The 21,958-nt window shown below is 38.7% G+C and overlaps 1 protein-coding gene across 1 annotated transcript; it reads left to right on the top strand.

Moving 5' to 3' along the window:
• Positions 1–833: 833 nt before the first annotated feature.
• LOC140229671 (calmodulin-like) lies at positions 834–18,332 on the top strand. The gene is made up of 5 exons (XM_072309946.1): positions 834–906; positions 6,367–6,510; positions 16,351–16,477; positions 17,204–17,319; positions 18,304–18,332. The coding sequence occupies exons 1-5, from the start codon at positions 834–836 to the stop codon at positions 18,330–18,332; spliced, it is 489 nt and encodes a 162-aa protein (XP_072166047.1).
• Positions 18,333–21,958: the final 3,626 nt, after the last annotated feature.

Below are 21,958 nucleotides of genomic sequence, written 5' to 3'. Positions count from 1 at the left end.
CAATGGATGATTATGTGGACGCAATTTAGTCATTTGCCCTGCCATCTTCGATCTCCGTTTCCATACCCAGGCACCGTTGCGTCATCGCCGACGCATACCCATATGTTCATGATATCGAAGCAAATTGGCAGCAGAGTAAACAACCGACAATCGTATTATGCGGGCAGGGAAGAGAAAGAAGGTCGCATGTTACTGTTCGTCCGATTTATTCCTTATGAATGAACCAGGATCGACGCTAGACAGAAATGATGTGAGAATGAAATGGTTTCAGATAATGAGAGAGAGAGAGAGAGAGAGAGAGAGATATACTAGAACAGAAGTCTTCATGTGTCGGTGACACGCAATAATGAATCTGCTGCTCACAGTTGAAAATAATGATATTGATTATAATGACAATATTAGTAGTAATAGTAGTACTAGAAGTAGTAGTAGTAGTAGTAGTAGTAGTAGTAGTAGTAGTAGTAGTAGTAGTAGTAGTAGCAGTAGTACTAGTAGTAGTAGTAGTAGTAGTAGTAGTAGTAGTAGTAGTAGTAGTAGTAAAAATAGTAGTAGTAGTAGTAGTAGTAGTAGCAGTAGTACTAGTAGTAGTAGTAGTAGTAGTAGTAGTAGTAGTAGTAGTAGTAAAAATAGTAGTAGTAGTATTAATAATAATAATAATGGTAATAATGATAATATTTATAATAATAATAACAATTATTATTATTGTTATTGTTATCATTAGTATTATTATTATCATTATTAATATTATTATTATTATTACACAGATGGATGAATAGATAAAGATTACTGTGTGCATTTATTATGTGTGTGTATCATGTTTATCTCTAAACTAAATGTCTTTGATTCACTGTTCTCTTGCTCCCAATTTGATACAGGCCGACCAGCTAACAGAAGAACAAATTGCAGGTATGTGGGAGAGGATTTGATTTTTTTTTCTTCATTATATGTTTCATATGATATAAAGTACATAAATATATATAAAGCATTTATTCTTCAGTCATGCACTTATGTTCATTTCAAGACATTTCAAAAAATAATTAGACACAACTAACAACAGGAACTGCAGGTATTTCACATTTTCCAAAAAAGGTATAAAATAACGAAAGACAGATCAGCTTATTACCATTAACCTCCAATCAGAGAAACAAAACGCTGAAGGATGTATATGACAGCAAGTGCGCACAAACAAAATAGACGATACATTTTTTTTTTGGAATATCGAGAATAAACGTCGAAAGATCTAGAAGGATGAGGTACATGTCCACCACGATATGCAGAAATCACTATAACGTAGCACGTCATTAGCAAACATTCTGAATTTTAGGGTCACAAATCCCAACACAAATCCCAACACTAAGCACAGCACGCCTCAGATTGCGTGCCTTGCTCACTGCGTTTTACTTCTAGCGAGCATCTAAAAGGTATAGATGACGAAAATAGAAGGTTGACACTAACCTTAATAAATGCCATCACACTGGGCTTTTTCAGCCACTCCTTCCATCAAAATGTTAATGACATGTCAAGCTGAATGTCAGCTAATGTCAGAGGTATACAGAGACAGAGAGGGGTGGGGTGGGGTGGTTGAAGGGAAGAGGTAGCCTTGTAGAAGTTGAACAAGAAGCACTCATTTGACGAAACCAAGCTTTAACATCGATTGAGTGACCCTATCACCTTTCCGCTCCGAAGGGAAACAACATGATGCTGTGTGCATCACTAAGCACGTCATTGGCAAGGGGCATAAACACACAACTTACACTAGAAGGTCTATATTTATCGCGTTTTCCCAGACCATGAATAATCCGAAAGAAAAGGAAAAGAAAAACAAATGTCATAAAAAATCATTCAAATGATTTGAATGAGTCCTAAACGTAATGACAATAATCAATACCCGTCATTGCATTCAGCGTATACTACAAAGACCTCATATGCATGTGTCAAGTAAAAGGGGAAAAAATGGAACAAGACCTCCATGTAAACATGGAAAGAACGATATTGGCCGTGTAAGCAATCACAAGCAAGGTTTTACGACGCTCTAAACAGTCGATCATCAATTTCCTATCGCGTAAGGGATGGAGAAAGAAAAAAAAGCATCATCTGCAATAACAACAAAATGATGCCTTGATTCATGAAGACGGAACGACGCTCGGCACAACAGAAAACATTTCGTCACACACGCACAGAGTTGATTTGAGATGGACAGGGAGCTAATAACCACAGGCTGTATATCTTTTACTTATAATACACTTGATTTTACTGGACACTATCACGAAATCTTATTAATGGTGATTGAAGCATATTATTATAATGCTTAGCAACAGGGACCAGTGAAAACAAGACAAAATCGACCAAAGAATGTCACTTTTTATGCAAATAGATCAGTTGAAATTTGGTGCTTTGACGTACGCAGACGTGGTTACGTAATGGCGAAAAACAGTGGTTTTCCACACAACCTGCGGGAGCTTTGCATGTTTTTTTTTTTTTTATAAAAGCTGCTTTTCATTACTTCGTATAGCCACAATTATGGAGAGCCTCTTCAATCCTATTATTTGATAAAATGATGTGAAATATGATAAAGCTTTGTGTGATAAAAAAACAACAACAAAATAACTCAATTTAATCGCAGGAGTCATGTTTCGTGCTTCATTTCGTGTTCGTTTTACCCAAATGACCCTAAACCGAATGTTGGGACTCCAGAGGTGCAATAGATTCATGACCATTTCCCCGAGCATGATGTCGAAAACAAGTTGATTATTTTGCGTGCCGAAATACATATGCCGAAATATGGAACGCCGGCGACAGCATTTTGACAGGTTGCGACAGAAACGGGTATTTTATGAACTGTTTTTCAAACGTCACTTTGAGCGACATCCACACGTCCTGTGAGATTGAATGAAAACAAACAGAAGAGAACAGAAGAAAGGCCTCCGCAACTCGTCTAATTCATTCATGCAGCACCAATTTCCGCTCGCTGTGATCGGGGAGGTGGGATGGGTCTGCAGCGCGCCATTTCAAGGCAGGCATGGGTTGTTTTAATGAACCTATATGAGCAAAAGTATATTGCAATACGAAAATTAAGTTTAGCATCTACCCGTTCCCTTTCTTGGTCGTCTTTGGCATGGATGAATACCCATTGCGTCATATTTGTAGAGGTTTATGATCACTCCTCATTTTGGTGGACTTTCGAACCAGTGCAACCATGCACAACTTCCGTTTTATCGTTGCTGATGATTCTCGACACGGAAGAGAAGTCTATAATTTCAAAGCTTTGTTCCAATAAAAACAGTGTCGCTATAAGCTCCCCATTAAACCAAAGTCATGTTTGCTTGAAATCTGTTATTCTCCCTAATGCTAAATAATGTTAACATTTGAAGCTACCTTTTTAAAATCAGAGGCATTGAGCGGTTTTTATTGTAATGCACATGCCAACAGGATCTTAAAATTCCTTTCCGTAGTGCACGAGAAGAAAATACTGATTTGTTGATGTACGTCATTCATCATACTGGCGGTTCGTTCTCGCCATGAACGCCCGTTTCTGGCAGACCCTGCGCACCAAATGTCAGAATTAAATGTGTGTGTGTGTGTGTGTGTGTGTGTGTGTGTGTGTGTGTGTGTGTGTGTGTGCATGTGTGTGTGTATTTTGTCACTGTATATCTGTCTATCTGCTTTTCTTTTCTTTTCTTTCAAATCTCCAGTGAAATTTCGATCAATCGCCATCGGAAGTTCATCTGGTATCCGTTATTACCTCGTGGCTAAGGGTTTATTCTAAACCACCTTATTAAGTTAGGGAGATACATATTTTCCTTCTCCTATTAATTTTTAACACACACACACACACACACACACACACACACACACACACACACACACACACACACACAGTCTCTCTCTCTCTCTCTCTCTCTCTCTCTCTCTCTTTCTCTCTCTCCATCTCTTTTTTCCCTTTTCTTCTTTCTCTCTGCCGCTTTCTCTCTATCGTTCGTGTCTCGGTTCAATGGTTTCCGTTATTGGTCGTTCTCCCGTCAGCCTCCCCAAACAGCGCCATGTTTCAAGAAAATCTGACAATTCATTGGTGCGTAACACGGTGTCTTCCAGTTCGATAGTTCGCGCATGTTTAACAAGAACCAAGGAGGTACCTCCATGCAAGAACACAGGGAACGTACGTAATGCATAGAAAAGCTTCCAAAAAAGCTGTAGTTGTTTTAACCTGGTGCATGCTGTGGCGTGACAACATCGCCGACGTCCAAAGCAAAATATAAATCAGTGGCGTTGTCTCATGGACAAACGCACCCAGCTTTCACGCTGTCAACAATCCTCGGTGAAAAGACAGCAACGAAACTTACAGGAATGGTAGTAACGATTAACGAATGAGTAAAGGTTCTCCTTATCTCCCTCTCTCCCTCTCCCTCCCCCCACCCTTTTTCCCTCTCTCTTGTCACTTAAATGGCAAACATACCAGGAACAAGATGTGATTAGATCTACCATTAACTTATTTAATTCATGATAGTGGAGATGGAAATAACAATTAAGTGACGTGCAATACTAACACTGACGGTAATAAATCTGATAAATCATTCTAATGAGATATTGTTATCTCTAAAGGTATCGATAATGGATTCGGTGATTGCGATGATTAAAGTACAATGTACAGATAACAGTGGTAAGTGTTTGAAAATCAATCAACACCAGCATGAATAAATGTCCACAAATTTCATCAGAAAACCACGGACGTTTGCTCTTGTTGTTGGTTTACTTTTTTCACACGCTGATATAGGAGCATTTAAACTCAAACGGTCTATACTTGCTCTGCTCATACTGGTATTGCCCCTGGCTCGCTCTGGGCCTTGACTAGGCCTAGACCCGGCTTATGCTCAGGCCAAGCTTTCCCGGCGCCATCAACATGAAAATGTGATTGCCTCATTCATGTTGCTACTCGGTTTGGGCTTATTCTATATGTTCTCTGTACACGGTTTCGCTCTGGGTTATGGCTCTGGGCTCATCAGGCTTTCCAACCAATATGAATGGCCCAATCTCCAGTTACTGCTACTCAATCTGGAGCTCGATCGGATCGGCGTGGGTTCCGACTAGGCCTTGTCACCAATACAATGGAGACCCCCGCCATACAGCGAGGGATCTATCTATAAATGAGATTATAGCACGATGATACAGGGATATCAAACCTGTCGATTGCCTGCTCACTTATGTGCGGCAAAGCAGAACTACTCAAACACAGTCCGATATCACCCTTTGGTAGCTAATTCCAACAGCATATTCTTATGCAGAGATAAAATAACAAACCGGTAGCGGTAATACACAATATACAAGACAAATGCACAGTGAATGCTCTTTCGGAAGAAACTGAGTACATGTATATCCAAAATGTCATTTACTTTTCTGTTCAAACAATTATCTCAGACACGTAGAGTAATACAGACAAAAACAAGGACAGTGTAATACGGAATCCGCATTGTATATGTCAGAAGTGAATACAAAACACAAATATTGAACAGAATGATATTGAGTCACATGCTGCTGTAAATAAAGAAAAGATTGATCATAGTTGTCAGTGTTGGGGTAAGGTGACATGTAATGAGACATTCCTCCTACCAGTCGGGTAGAACAACTTTCATCCAGCGAACTACCCCCTTTAAGAAAGTCTTACTATCCACACTGAGGCAACGCTAATCAACAATGTCTTCTGCATATTGGTTATCTTCCAACGCCATTTTGAAATCGTCTACAACACATTTGTTAATGCTAGTTTTGTTTGTGAGCTTTATTTGTTTGTTGTTGTTTCTTCCGTGTTTATGCCAACAAAGTAGGAAGAAAAGTTCCTTGAACCACAGTTTACCCATGATAAAGCATATCGAATGCATAGAATACCAAAGGGGAAAACTAACTGAGAGAAAAATATGAAAATATGTTGAAATATATGTGTTTCCCTTCGTTTCGGGTTTCGTTTTGTTGTTGTTTTTATATGACTCCCAAATTTTAACATTTTCATTTATTCGAATAAATCTAGACAAATTCACTGTGAAGTATTTTTTTAAAGCTGCCAATGTTTGACCAAAATTAATGATCGTCAGTCGGAATTTAGAAAGAATTAATGGAGCATGATATGTCAGAAGTTGTGTGACATTTTAATATTTAGACTCTGGCGCACCGATATTGCTCTTACATTTTCAGCGCTCAATTTTGACATTCGAGCAAAAAATCCCGGTGGGCCATATAATCTGATTGCCATTAAGATTATTGATTGCATATGGAGGATGATCCAGAAAACTTAGTATTCTGACTACCCTTTTCATTGTTTGGACACTTAAATCAGCACCCCTAACATGTCCCCCTCGCCCTCATTTTTTTAAAAAGAATTCAAGGAGGCTTTCTCCCTCTTCGACAAGGATGGTGACGGCACGATTACCACCAAGGAGCTGGGAACTGTGATGCGATCTCTGGGTCAGAACCCTACAGAAGCCGAGCTCCAGGACATGATCAACGAAGTAGATGCCGATGGTGAGAGAATGACAACCATAGATAACAGAACAAAACAGGGCCAAATAATCACTGCGAATAGTTCCAATTCCCTACAATTATTAAACCCACTATCAAACCGTTGGTAGGGATGGATAAGTATCTTCATATCTCTTGCAGTGCTGCCCATCCCTACCTATACTCCTTCCCCCTCTCCAAAAAGAAATAAATCCTGCTTTCTGCTTGCGTAGATTGTTATTACCCCTGCCTGAGCGTCAGACACTTTTGCTTATTAGTGCTCGGGGCGATTTAGCGTCATGATTCAAAACGTCACTTGCATTTTCATTTCCTTCACCTTAAACGGTCTACTTCCATCGTAATATCAACTTAAGGTAGCAGGTCGTCGTTAATCGTGACGTTACCGTTGCATAATCGAGAAATAATGTTTTCGAGGTTTCATTTGTCTCAAAAACAAAATAATCGTAATGTCATAGGAGCGGTCATTCTGCCGTATCTTTATTACTTTAGTGCATCTTCGCTCAGGTCTAAGTTATTGCTTCGATTTCGCGGGGTTTTTTTAATTTTTTTTTTTCTCCCGGGTATTTTTCTCAAGACATGTATTTTTCGTTAATCTTTGATTTGCCGTCCGTATCATAAAACTCCCGGCCAAGCAATATCTTTCAGTTTTCTGTTACCGGAAAGTTATATTAAAGTCATCAAGAGGCTTGCATCGCATCATTATACGCATGGAGTTAGCGTGTGCGAAAGGTGCAACACGGATGCAATTATGTATATCTTCTTCGAATATGCAAGATCAACTCCATCCCCTGAGCGACATAATCCTCTTATCGGTTTCTATGATGAAATTATTATGAACATAACCATGAACAGCTGCTTTTGTCCACCCCCGAAGCCGGCGAGCCATATCATTATATCTGCATCCGCCTCGTGGAACTGAATTTGTGGAATCAAGGTATTCTCGAGAATTCAGTCAATTTACTGACACTTGGTAACAGCGCTCTTTAATATATCAAGATAATGTTAGTTAGATTTTTTAGAGTAGTCCTGTAGCTCCATGATAATACTATAGACAAAACACAACATAGAGGGGCATATTATAACTTCTCGATCACCTTGAAGCGAAACACTTTCTTAAAATGTCCCTGTGGGGACAGGTATTCAACTCGATAAAGAACATCAAATAAGGGCAATATAGGCACACCTGATCATGGTACGTGGTTTTCCGTGATGATATACGTTCTATTCGGAGACTGACTACGTTGTTGTTGTTCTATATGATTATTTTAGGGCATCATTGCTTGTGGTTTTCAATTTCATGTATTTTTCTTGACGTTTTGATATTTTTCCTATCATCTCTGCCCTGTATGAAATAAGAATCGATTGAAAAAAAATGGCTGTGTCGCCATTCTATCCACTATGATATCGCATTCATCAGACCACAGAGTATAGTTTGTCTTCATGATACACAATTAATGGGCAGGTGGACAACTTGCACGAAGAAGCCTCCAGCGCTACAGAAATCGATAACCATGCTTCCACCCCTGAGCACTGTGACAATAACAAATTATCTAGGCATACAAATACAAATTTTGTTATCTGTTACCTTTCAGCACCCCCCCCCCCCCGTACTGGTTCATGTTATAAAAGTGCGTACATTGCTAAGGTCATTTATAGCATAAATAGGTGTGATCAGAATAATATGTTTATACTGCTTAGTAGCAGATACATGTACATGTATGTAATGAATGGTAGTGTCCAAATTAGCGCAACTGAAACGAGGAGGCGTTGTTTACTATCCTTTCGAAGTTTGAAAGAATAGGTCGCTAGATGATAATTACCGTGACACTTGCATGCGTGTTCAGCTCTTCTTTATGTTATTTTGTTTGCGTGATATACTTGTTGGTAGGTCTGGCAAGTGTGTAGCTTTGAGATTGTCGTTTCTCGTATAATCTTTGTGAAGGAAAATGTGTCCATGAAATATGAAAATATGTATCAGTGAATAGGTCTATTTGCAGTGTCTGCTTCAGCCTCCGATTGCATGCATTGGTTTATGGGTCCGGTGACATGGCATATTGTGAGCAATTTAAGGAGAGCGTTGCCGACCTTTAATAACTGGAAGAGTGCATCCCATTTGAATACATTAATAAGCCAGTCTAATGTAAGCAAATTAATGACCTGTGAAAACCAAGGTAACAGGTATATGATTATACAGGCTCGGTGCCGACCTATCCCTTGTAAACCCTGAGAGACAGCGAAGACGTGGTGGGGAAAAAAAAAATGACTGTTCATCTCTTATACAATATAACTTATTAACGCCCCCAGGCCAGGGGGATCTTCTCTCTGTTTGATTTCGCGGTGCCTGTAGGATTACAGCCCGTAGACAGGAGAAACCGAAGCGAGATTATAACATGTGACAGCATAATGAAATGTCAACATAGGCGCAGTGCCTCCAGTGAAAACAAGAAGAAAGTATGAAAAGGGGGAATGGATGCAGAGAGGATAATTATCAAGACAGAGGGCTTTACAATGGACTCTCCCTTTTTACAATGTTTTTTTTTTTTTTTATATGACGCAAACTTGGATCTTCTTCTGCGCAACATATCGCCGCCTCCCACTGATATTGTGGCCAAACTGATCTTCACATGTTTGGTTTTTTTTATAGTTACTATCTCTTCGCATTCCCCATCCCCGTTCTCTCTCTTTCACTCTGTGTTATCATTATTACTTATTACTTACGTTTAGAGTTCGCTGGGGTTGCAGGTCCTACACACACACACACACACACACACACACACACACACACACACACACACACACACACACACACACACACACACACACACACACACACACACACGCACACACACACACTCTTCACACATCACTTTTTCAGTACCTGTCTGCAGTAGATTGCAACAAAGCACTGACACGCAAAAGGGAACATAATGTAATGGCAGTATCACTATGGTCTTGAAGTAAAGCACAATAATATTCTAATGCGCCTGACTGAGGCAGTATATAAGAAACAGAGCATTTTCATTCGTGTTTAAACTCGTAGCCCTATGTATGTATGTATGTATGTATGTATGTATGTATATTTATGAATATATATATATTATATATGGCAGAGTTGTGAGGTGATTACATCATTGACTCACACATTGACACGTGTTACACGTGAAGTATTTAAAATCTAAAAAACTTTGTTGTTTTACATGTAACATTGGTGAAACTTCCTCCACTGTGTTGATCTAATTTTAACATTTTATGTTTGTCAGAGTCACCATATAGAAAGTGGTGCTAATTTGCGCTTTGACCTCACAAGGTTCCGTGGAGTATCTTTCTCTCGTGAACTGGAATACGCTCTCGGCAAGCTTAGGGTAAAAACAATGATAATTCATATCATGTCCATTGTATCAGGGTCCATGACCTATAACACAAGGAAGGCATTCGCAAGGAGAAAGAAAGTTTATTCGTTACAGTTGGCTTTTCCGAAAATTCGCCATTCCGAAAATGAAATAAGGTTCGTTATTCCGAAGGTTCGTTAGTTCGAAAGTACAATAAACTTTGCATTTGAAAAGGTTTGTTTAGTATGCACTTTCTTTACATTTTCGGATTACAGAACCTCATTTACTTTCGGATTAACCAACCCCTTTTTCATTTCCAGATTAACGAACATCTAGTTATAGAGAATCTGTGTTTGTTTGTTTGTTTGTTTGTTTGTTTGTTTTTTGGAATAATGAACCTTTGGAATAATGAACATCACTCATTTTGCCGGCGTAGAAGAGTGAAGTTAAAAGTACTAAGAGTGCATGAGTGATATGCCATATACGTACTGGAAGATGACAATGATTATTCCATGTACAAAATATCCATTTGTATGTATTCATGCATGTGTATGTATGCACTCTGTGAATAAATCACATCAAATCAAATCAAATCAAATCAAATCAAATCAAATCAAGTCATATCACATTAAGAAGGAATAGTAAAGGGATGGGGACTGCTTGTGTCTAACAGAGGAAGGTCAAATCAGTGTTAAAGTGCTGACTTTAGTGGGAGATTAAGATTTAACAATTGTATCTGTTAACAAGACATGATTGAATCTGTTCGACTGGACTTTATGGTGAAAATATCAGAGAGGGCATCAAGCAACTTAATAGCCTTAAGAGTGATACGGTCCACGAGCTGTACGCTAGGCAAGAAAGGCCCACGAACTCGATAATACCTCGTACGCTGAATTCATACGTAGTGTCGCGCTCGTGGACCCGTTCTTTGTTTTTGTTTTTTTTTCCTGGTATTGAGCTCGTAGACCCTGTTTGCCTAGTGACCAACTCGTGGGCCTGTTGTACTCAGGGTCCAGCTCGTGGATCTGTTTAACTTGATGTCTAGCTCATGAGCTGTATGACTCATGAGTGTATGATTCATGGGTCTTTTTTCTTCAATGTGCTACAGCTCGTGGGCCGTATGACTTGTGGTATGACCCCAGTAAACATCTTGTCCTACAGGATGTTCGCGCCGGATACAGGATTTGAGTCAAGGATCAGCCATTACAGAGTTCAAAGCGTCATCCAAAAGACCGCAAAGGTCCCACTTTATCGTAAATCCTGTATGGTTAAAATGTAGAGGGTACTGTCATGGCGAACTCACATTTTCTGTCTGAACCAAATTCCTATGCTTAACAAGATTATTCTCGGTAAGGTGTGTAATATTCGTGGTTCTCGCCGCACCATGCTGTCTCGAAAGATTTGGTATCGATTTTTCGTTTCCCATGTTGGATGCGCGTGTGTTTTCTTAACCTTCTCCGCGAGTCAAACGAGATGTCGTCCAAGTACATCTCAAATCTTCGGCAACCCTCCCCCTCCCCTCTCTCTCTTCCCTCCCCTGCCACCCCCTTCTCCCCCTCCCCCTCTCTCTCACATACTCTTTGTCTTAAATGTCTCCATCTTTTACTCATTTTCATCTCTTCCGCACTCTCTGATCGTACTTTCCTATTTGTTTTTTGTCTTACTGCCCCTATATTCACGTTTGCAAATGTTTTATGTGACGCTTTTTGTTATTGATTTTACCTGGATATTGTGCATGTATGTGTGCGTGCGTGTGCATGTATGTGTGCTTGTAAAAGTGTGTTTGTGTGTGTGTGTGTGTGTATGTGTGTGTTATTGATGTGTGTGTGTTAAAAACTCAGCTGTTTTGCTACGAAATACATTCATATCTACATAAGAAATTACCCCACCAGGTCTCCCCCCCCCCACCCGGTGTCCGTCCATACACGAAAGTCAAAACCCCAACGCACATCCCCCTCCCCACCCCCCACCCCATCCCGCGCTCCTCCGACCATCCACCATTCCTCTTCGCCCATCGGGTAAAGTTTGATTACCTGTCAACAGACTGTTTGGCCGCCATCCCGCCGGGGAAGTGTTTAAACAGCGGAACAGCATCACTGCGTCATTTCGCGTGAGAAGTCTTGCAAGATATGGGAAACATTTAACCCTCTGAGTGCTTGGAGTGCCGATCGGCACCGAAAACCCTCATAGTATTGTTTTAAAAAACCCTGGCACACACACAAAAAAAAAGTTTTAAAGCAGTCGACGGTCTAAGTGTGACAGAGTACACACAAAATAAAGGTACATAGTAAGGTTGACTTTCTTCTTCGTTTTCTTGAAACACAAATTCGAGATACAATTAATAGTTTGTAACACCTTAAAAAAATAGTTTACTTTACAACGTACATAATAAGAATTATATGATTGCGTGCGTGCGTGTGTGTGTGTGTGTGTGTGTGTGTGTTTGTGCGCGTATGTTATGTGATTCAGCAGCACAAGTGTTAGTGTTTATGAAGCAGATATTGATTACTTTGAACAGGTTGATGAAGATAGTTTTCAGAGATTTATTCAGAATTTTATATCACTTTTGTATTGTTTGAGTTGAAAAAAAATATTTGTGTTTATGTTAAAAAAAGAAGAATGTGATTCAGCAGCACAAGTGAGAAGGACAGCTGCTTGTTCTTGTTCAAGATGGGTATAATTTCATTGTGAAAAGGAGCCTGATAATGAATGAAATTCAAATAAAGAATATCATAACAAGAATGTGTGTGTGTTTAAAAAAGAAGGTGATTCTGCGACACAAGTTTTTGTGTAATGAGGCAGATATTGATTGGCTTGAGTTGATCAAGATAGCTTTTTCTGAGAGTCATGCACAATTTTACGTCATTTTTCTAACACATGGCATGATTTGCCAAAAAAAAAAACAACAACAACCCATAATGTACTCTATTTTTGAAAAAAAAAATGATTTAGAAGCACAGGAGAGATGAATACAGCTGCTTATTCATCGTTAACATGGACCTGATATCGAATGAAATTCAAATAAAGAATATCATAAAACAAAACGTGTGTGTGTGTGTGTGTGTGGAGAGAGAGAGAGAGAGAAAGAGAGAGAGAGAGAGAGAGAGGTATAGGTTTAGGTGCATGCCAATCTATACCTCTTTGAATGGTCGGTGAGGTGCACGTCATTATGCATGATGTTTTCTTTTCGACTGGAAAGTGATTGGTCACTTTTTGGTCAGCTTGAATGACCACCTCTCGTTCACACCTGATATGACCGCCTCCCTTGCCCCTGGCAGTCCCCGACAGCCAGAGTGACCAAGGAGGTACCCCTACTTGACGTGACATACCATTAACATAATAGTATTTGACAAGAGACAAAGTACACAGAAAGCTGTGTGATGTGATTCCAGCCTATCGACGCTTCGCCAAATCTTGCGCCTTCTTTCGTCATTTTATTTTTCTCCTGAATACGAGGAGCAGTGTTTTTTTTTGCGTGTGTATCTGTGTGTTCTGTTACAGCTCCATGGTATGTGTGTGTGTGTGCGGGCGTGTGTGTGTGTGTGTGTGTGTGTGTCTGTATTCGTTACTCGTATGTCTTTTTTTTTATTCCATTTCATTTGATTTCATTTATTTCCCATTTAAAAATCATAAACACAGCGTAATTGTATGAAAACAATGTTTTTTCAGATATTTGCATGAGCTCGTGAATCGTCATATTATAAGGTTACAAACTTGAAATAAAGTCATATACAATCAATTAACGTTGAACCAAACTATGTGTAATTTAGTAGGTAGTTGAAATGGAGCGGAGGGGACTGCTAAAAAGCTTGTATATTGCACTCCCCTCACAAGCGAATAAACAAAAGAACACAAAATATCATAGTCTGAGAGAAAGATTTAACTAAGGGCAAGTTTATACCCCCACTTTACTAATTCTAATTCATCCACTTTACTAATTCTAATTCATCAAATCTAGCGGGAATTTGCTACACAAAATCAATATTTTGTCATCATAATGTCATCTCGCCATCACCTTGTTGCTCTTTTGAATTTGTTTGCATTCTGTACATAATGTTCTGTACTTATTCCCTTCTCTATAGGGTTATCATTTCTTCATTTTCTACAGTGAATTTACTGTGTTATGTATACACCGTTATGTTGTATACACGGACTTGTAGAATCACATCCATGTACTGGCTGAGGAAGTTCCTTTTATCAAGAAATAAAACAAAAATTACATGAAACGCATTAGGTAAACCTCTGAGTGTCAATGCAAAACTTATATCGGAGAGAAGTTAGATGGAACTGATTATATTCAAGTCATCAAATATTTGCACAGATTCAGAAAGAAATTTACAGAAGTTTCCTATTTTCAGAGTGAAATAGAAACTTGAATTTTCCAAAATGTGTTGTAAATTTTAAGAATCAGTTGTAAACCAGCAACTGAGAGGCTTTGGAAGTTCTGCAAAAATCAATCAAACAAACAAACACGCAACCATGTAATTACCTAAATGTACAAGGGCCTAAATGACATAAGATTTTGATCTTTTGAATCTTTGTATCTTTTGTATCTTTTAAAACACAAATAGTTTATTGAATTAAATCATAATGAATACACACAGCACCATACCATAGAAGGGTATCTTTTTGGACTTGATTGGTTAAAGGCTGGTTGAGTTGCCATATTCCTCCAAAATCGCCATGTATTCAAAATGACTTGACAAACAAAGGTGTGAAAAACATCACCTCGGTGCATGATCTGAAGCGGTACCCTTTCTTTTCTACCGCGAGCTGGTTGCCATGGGAACAATGGGCGAGCGATGATGAAATTAAGGGTCTGTGTGGTATAATGGTCAGCAGGGGGCAACCACATTACGGCGTTATTACAACGCACACCGTGCATTGCGATGTGAGAGAACGAACGGTGACAGAAATGGGATGGCGATAACCCGGTGGCCTGGAGGTGCCAAGTGGAGTAGCGTTTTCTTTTAAGAAAGAGTGAAACAATGCTGCATTGGTTACATATCCACACCCTGTTTTCATATAAACTGTGTTTTTAATAGAATTCTATTTCTTTGATTGATACCATAAGTAGCTTTCCTATTTCTCCTTCCAGTCTTTCTTTCGAGTTTGCGCTTCCGTTTCTACCCGATATGCCTCTTTACTTTTCGTAAGATTTTTTTTTTTTTTAAACCAGGCTGGAATAGTTTGCAACTTTGATTTCAACATTAAATGTCTGTAATGTCATCTGAATTGAAATATAATGCAAGATAATTTGTACATTAAGTATGTAAAGTATATCTGGTGGTTTAGATAGAGATATCATGTGTTTGTTTGTGTGTGTGTTTGTGTGCGTTCAATTATTTGAACAAGAACAACAATTATATGGAAAACAATGTCTAATTGCTATGATTTGTGATTACATTGATTAGCACAGGTTATGTGTGATGAATGTATTATGGTATTTTGTGATGATCGATGGTAATCTATTGAAAAGTGGAGTTGGGATGTGTGAGCGGGTACCCCATACAGAACGGGGGAAGGGGTAGGCCAGGAGTTGGGTTTTTTTGTGTGTGTCTTTCTTTCTTTCTTTCTTTTCTGTGCGTACGAGTAAGTTTGCAGACTATATAAATCTAAAATGTATGTTATGATTCTCGGGTTATGTATTGATAGTTTGATCGTTTGATTATCATTGTTGATTGAATATTGTTACATACATTCAATAGGAGAGTTTTATTATGTAAAATTATAGAAATCAAATAAAGATTACTGAAGAACAAAAAAGTATATGTGTGTCTGGCATTTGTGTGGGAAAGAGAAAGATGTTAATATGCTATTATTCCATATCAATAGCTTGTAATTATAGATCTATAAAACTTTAATGTTCGCGATACTCATCAACTAATTCATCGCAGAAATTCTTATTGATTATAATTTATAATAATATCTCTTCTAGACACCACCGTCCATTCGAGCTTTTACAAGTAAAGCTCCAGTGAAAACCGTTATTTACTGTCTGGTCTGTCCTGCTTTTACGCATCTTGCCACATGCCATTTTTTTAACGATAGAAAGCGCCGGTATGGTATATGCTTCATGGTTGTTATCTATTATTTTTCCCCCACATTAATTCTCCACAACAGCCCTGGTGATCATCCCCTCTCCGTCATAATAGCATGTCATATTGACGCACATGAGATATGCATTATGCAGAGAGAACCTTTACGAGACCGCAAGAAAACCGACACAAGAGAGATCATAATCCCATCCCCTCCGCCCTTCCCACCCCCCCCCCAAAAAAAAACAACAACAACCAAGAGCTACCATATTCCAATCTATTCAAAATGTTCAGCATAAAATTGATGTTCATTTACTATAATTCTTGAGTCACTTGTTTCCAACTTCATAATACAAACGTGATATCATCCGCGCAAAATTTTATCACTTCCAGTTTTATTACTCGCATGATGCGTCTCTCTCGTTCTACCTTCTCTCCAACCCTCCCCCTTATTTTTTCTCTGTGGCTTTCCATAGGTAACGGAACAATCGACTTCCCAGAATTCCTCACGATGATGGCGAGAAAAATGAAGGAGACAGACAGCGAGGAGGAGATCAGGGAAGCCTTTAGGGTCTTTGACAAGGACGGCAACGGCTTCATAAGGTACAATGGGAACATCGGTGCTTTCTGGGGGGGGGGGGGGAGGGGAGGTTCTTTTCCGTTGCACGAATTGCGTTTGTTTCATTTAAAGAAAATAAGGGCATGAAAAAAAGAGACAGGAATTTGATCAAAGAGGAGATAGTAATTATGGAAGTCACACGAATGGCTGTCTATTTGACCTTTCACAATTATTCTCGACGACGAAGATTTGTCAAGGAAAGGTCCTATACGACCTTTCGCTAGAGGTTTTTAGCCTTCCTAGTTCAAAAAGTCTAGCGGAGTTCGGCAACCAGAGATGAGTATCAATTCTTTCATTAGTTTGAAGGTGAAATGCATATCACGTAGAAGTATCACGATGTCTTCGTAATTTGCTATCCATATTAAGGTATATCTGTCTACGCTAAAAAAAAAAAGAAAGAAAAAGAAAACAAAGAAAATGGGCGTTCGTTCTGGGGACAAATGAAATTGCAGTAATATGAAATAAGTGCATGTCATTGCCGACTAACGGTAATTCTCATGCGAATATTGAAGAAGAATTGCTGAGTAATTCCAGGTACTTCCTTACATGTCAGAATGTTTCCAAAAATTTCAGTGGTAGTAACTCTTTCGTTGATGCAATGTGCCAAACATGCCTTCATTGTAAGATGAGGGGAGTGGAAGGAGGAGGAGATTGGAAGATATGATATTAACAGGAAAAAGTCACTACATTTTTTTTTTTTTTTTTTACAGCGCCGCTGAACTACGTCACGTAATGACGAATCTTGGTGAGAAGTTGACGGACGAGGAGGTCGATGAAATGATCAGGGAAGCAGACATCGATGGTGACGGACAGGTCAATTACGAAGGTAATGTGAATATGTATATTATCATATATTAATAAAGGATTTAGGTGTTTTGTAATATATATAGTATTACCAATAAATAACGATTGCAATGATGATCCATACGCCTATTGGAGACCACTGTAGCATAATGGATAAGACTTTGGAATTTCATTCGGAGGTCCCGAGTTCGAATCTCGTCAAGTGCCTTCTTCTTTGAACAGGATCATTTTTGCCCACCATGTCTCTCTCGACCTAAGTGTATCCAGTGGGTACCTGGGAATGCTACGGTAATAGTAATGACAGGGCCCGGTCGGGTAGAGCAGTGACAACATTGAAGAGACTACCCTGGATAAAGAAGGCAAAAACAGTTTTGTCTTCATTATGGTATTATCCCACTAGATCGACACCCACGAGTCATACAACCCACGAGTTCGACATTGAAAACAGGTTTATGAGTCATACAGCTCACGAGTCATACAGCCCATGACTTCGACACTAGGCAAATAAAGCCCATGAGTTCGACACTAGGTAAAAACAGCCCACGAGTTCGACAGATACAACACGAGGCTTAATGTGTCGGTCTCGTGGGCCTTGTTAGCTTAGTGTCGAAATACTGGGCTGTATGACTCGTGAGCTGTATAACTCATGGGCTGTATGACTTGTGAGCTGTATGACTCGTGGGCTGTATGACTCGTGGGTGTCGGTCTCGTGACGTGCACCCTTCGTTATTAGTGCTTTTAAAGACTTTGTAACAGTTTCCAAATCATCAGGTATCCCCTTTGTCCTTCGATATATTTTGTAATTTTCTCCAGTTCATGGGCTAGTATAGGAGATGGTTTCCATAATTATGCAATAATAGTTGATGATGATCTTAAATTAAGCTGAAATCATGATGATTACAAGCGTAACTCACTCTTTAAGTCGTTTTTTTTTCTTCATTTTTGTTCTTAAACTAAAAGTCCTAATGATGCTAATTGTATTATTGCTCTCTTTTGCGCCACACAGAATTTGTCACCATGATGACGTCACGGTAAAGGCTACATACTTTCGTCAGCTGACAAGAACAAGGGCAACGATTGTGGCATTATTTGTTATTGTAATTATGATGTCTGTTTATGTTGTTTTGACTATCTGAAATGATTAGTTTGTTGTTATTGAAGTGTAGCAGTAGTCAAAGGTAGTGCAACGGAGTCTGAGCAGCAAAGATTCCATAAAATCCATGTGCTCATGATGCTTCCCTTTTAACTTTTAGATTTATTGTCTCAATAAGAAATCATTCTACCTTTGTTTAGTGCACGTCGACATTTCGACATCTTGCAAGTTTCAAATTAAGAGTCAAATATCGCCTCCCTTTCTTTGCACTCTTCCTCACTTTTCACCTTTTAAGGCTGGCCGCCTGCTTGTTTCCTTCTCTTTTTACTTTTTATTCTTATCTTTTACTTTTATCTTTATAGATAAACTAGACTCTTCTAGAGGCTAGGACACGATAGTTCTTCCCCGACTGTGTTAAATAGAAAAAAAAAAATACTGCACAGCACGCCACAAATCTTTATAGGCATCTTCAGACAGGGCACTGCGGTGCAATTCTTTGGGAAGGACGAAGATGGCGCTAAAGCCATTCACGATCTGTATCTCGCTTGCTGAGCCGTGAATAACATTAGCCCGTTTCCCTCACGTAGAATCGGCTTTTGCGCTACGCGTGTATTTCTGTACATATCGTAGGAATTTTATGTATATGTAGTAGGGTTTCTCTTCGTAGAAATATTGAATCACATGGAATGCAGCAATTAGGAGATGATGAATGATTGAGGTGTTGAAGTCTTTGTACGTGTGGCTATTTTCTTCTGTCGGGTTTGATGATACATTCATGGATAGAAAAATAATCATAATCTTTTCAGACTCTGTATCTAATCAGGGGTAAGTTTTCCATAAAAGCAAGGTCAATCGTGTATAATGTAATCACATTAACCCATTCCGTGCGAGAACCTGGTGGCCTGCGTATTGAATCTATGGGCATTTCAGAGTTCAGTATGGAACCGGTTAATGACATGCGCTCAACAATGATATTTCTGGTACACCCTATTGAGTTAAAGAATGATGATATAGTATTGTGACATTGTCTTTATATTGTTCTACCCATTCCCAGTAGCGCAGGTCTCAAGCCTGCATGTATGTATTATTTGATTTGATTTGAATTTGAATTTATTTCTGCTTAATTCCGTTACATCAGATATGATTATGTACATGTCATTTATGACAAACAGTATATCGACACATTACATTACATTACATTACATTACATTACAATTATACAAGACAAATACAAACAGCTTATGGAACAGCTTATGGAACTTAAACAGAGCGGTCTCCAAAATAAGCCGAGGCTTGACGGTATGGAGACTATATATGCTTACCTACTCTGGATAGAATAGGGAATATTTCTCTTCCAGACATTTCTAAATTATGATTATTTAATGTTAAACGACTTGTAAAATACCCAATATAGTTGAGATATTATTATCATGCCTGGCATCCAGGTTTGATTGAAGTGAATGAAGTTGTTTCACTTAATTTCTAATCTTTGTGAATGGAATTAATGGAACAAAATGCTGTGCAGGATTAAATGAAATTCAACCAGCGATGAGTACAAGTTGTGCACGAATCGAAACAACAGCAGTCTCTGGCAAATAAATAGAAATCATTATTATATATACTTAAATCTGAAGGCCGGATTAATTTTGCAGAATCACGTTTCATCGAGTAGATGGTTGTTAGGTATCAATCTTGAAACTGTCATGTTGTTTTTGTTTCGTTTTTTTTTTTATTTCAAAGTTTTTTACCCTATCTGCGGCGAGCAATTTATTTACGGTATTATTTATAGCTAATGTCTAATGACAAAAAAAGAAAAAAAAGGACATGCTTTTCATTTACTGCCGCTAGAGGGCGCTAGTCGGAAAAACTTGTCCTCATCGATACCATTCATGAGTTCTCAGAAATAAAGGCCTCACGCTCCTTTTCCGAGCTCCCATATAAACCTGTGTTAAATGCAGCATATTCCATGAATCATAAAAAATCAATCGAATCGTAGATTTTTTTTAAATTGAAGTAGATGAAGGGAAATTTTCTCTGCTTTCAAGCAAACAACATATTTTGGGATGTTGTCCAGCTCTAAAAAAAGTTAAGAGCCTCCATACGAGACTAGTCATCCAGTCACTCTCAAAAATGATAAAAATAGCAAAGTACCTCATACATCAATAAAAAATCATTAAAAATACAAAAACCCTTATTCATTCAACTTCTTTATAACCTGCAGAAGCTCCTGTCCTCAAGCAATGTCAAACACTACCAAAAGTGGCAATTTTCCACTTGACTGATTTTACATGATTTTTTTGGTAAAAAATAACATTACCTCATCTTTGTACTGCCTTCCCGGTAGGCAATGCGCGAGTTGAATTAGGAGCGTGAGGCCTAAAAGTGATCGAGCTTATCGGTACCAACTTTTGTATACACAAAGTATGAGTCACTCTCTTTCCAGGTGTGGAAAAGTAATGTTTGCCCTTGAAATCTCAGTACCGTATGTTGCAAGTCCAAAAAATGATATACATATTTCACGAACGATTGAACGAGATTTCCTTGAATGCCATCAGTAGACCATTAAACTCGTTTGAGGTGATATGAGCAGTGCATCTAAAAGATTTCTGAGTCGAAACTCAATACCTCAATAAACCATGCTGCTGTACACAATATTGTCCAGTTTGTTATAATACTTGAGTTCTGATCTGCAAGCAATGTTTGTGGTAGGGTCCATGGTGTGAGTTAGTGGTGGGTGCGAACAGGAGAGTTGTGTGGTTTTTTTTTCTTGTCATTCTTTTTGTATCTTGTCATTGTTTTTTGTATAATCGTATTATCTATTGCCTACGCCTATAAAGTTTATATATAACGTCCAGACACAGCCTGATTCACACATTTGCAGAGTTAGTGTTGTTCGAGAATTTGCGTAGCGCAATCTCGTGCATGTCTGCTGTTTGATGATGAATTGGTAATTCCACACTTGTTCAGTTTGCTTGTATACTTGGTTACAATGTGGAATACTGTTATGATTATACACGGACAACAACGTTGACAACACTAAACAGTCTTGAAATGTCACAAAGGGTGACGACCCACCGTCAATGCACTTTTATGCAAAATGATAACCAATCAAAAAAAAAAAAGTGTCAAAACAGAGAAGAAACCATTCAAACTGTTTTCTTTCTGTTATTTGGACCTTTATTTTGTACACAGGTCTCAGACATTTACATTCGTTTTTCTCACAGTAAATATAATTCCACAAAGCATTGCCTTACTTGTCATCTGTAAGAAAACAGGCAAATATCATACCTTTTATATACTCAAAGTAATTTTAAGACTCACTCATCGAATAGTTTAGGGTATCAATCCCCAAGTGCATGGTCACATGAATATAAGACCAATGTTAAAAGTTTTGTAAAGGCGCCTCCCCTTTACGAAATTCCTGGATCCGCCCCTGTAAGACTTAAGATAACTGGTAAGCTTAAGTTCGTTGCATGAGTGGTGTAGAACGTTATTCTACACAGAGATCGATGAACACCACTAACTAAATCGTTTGGGTTATCGCCAAGAGTGAGGGCGTCATCATAAA

Source organism: Diadema setosum, chromosome 1 (assembly GCF_964275005.1).
Source record: "Diadema setosum chromosome 1, eeDiaSeto1, whole genome shotgun sequence".
In the NCBI taxonomy this organism is placed as follows: Eukaryota; Metazoa; Echinodermata; class Echinoidea; order Diadematoida; family Diadematidae; genus Diadema; species Diadema setosum.
This window is presented reverse-complemented; position numbering and strand designations above follow the sequence as displayed.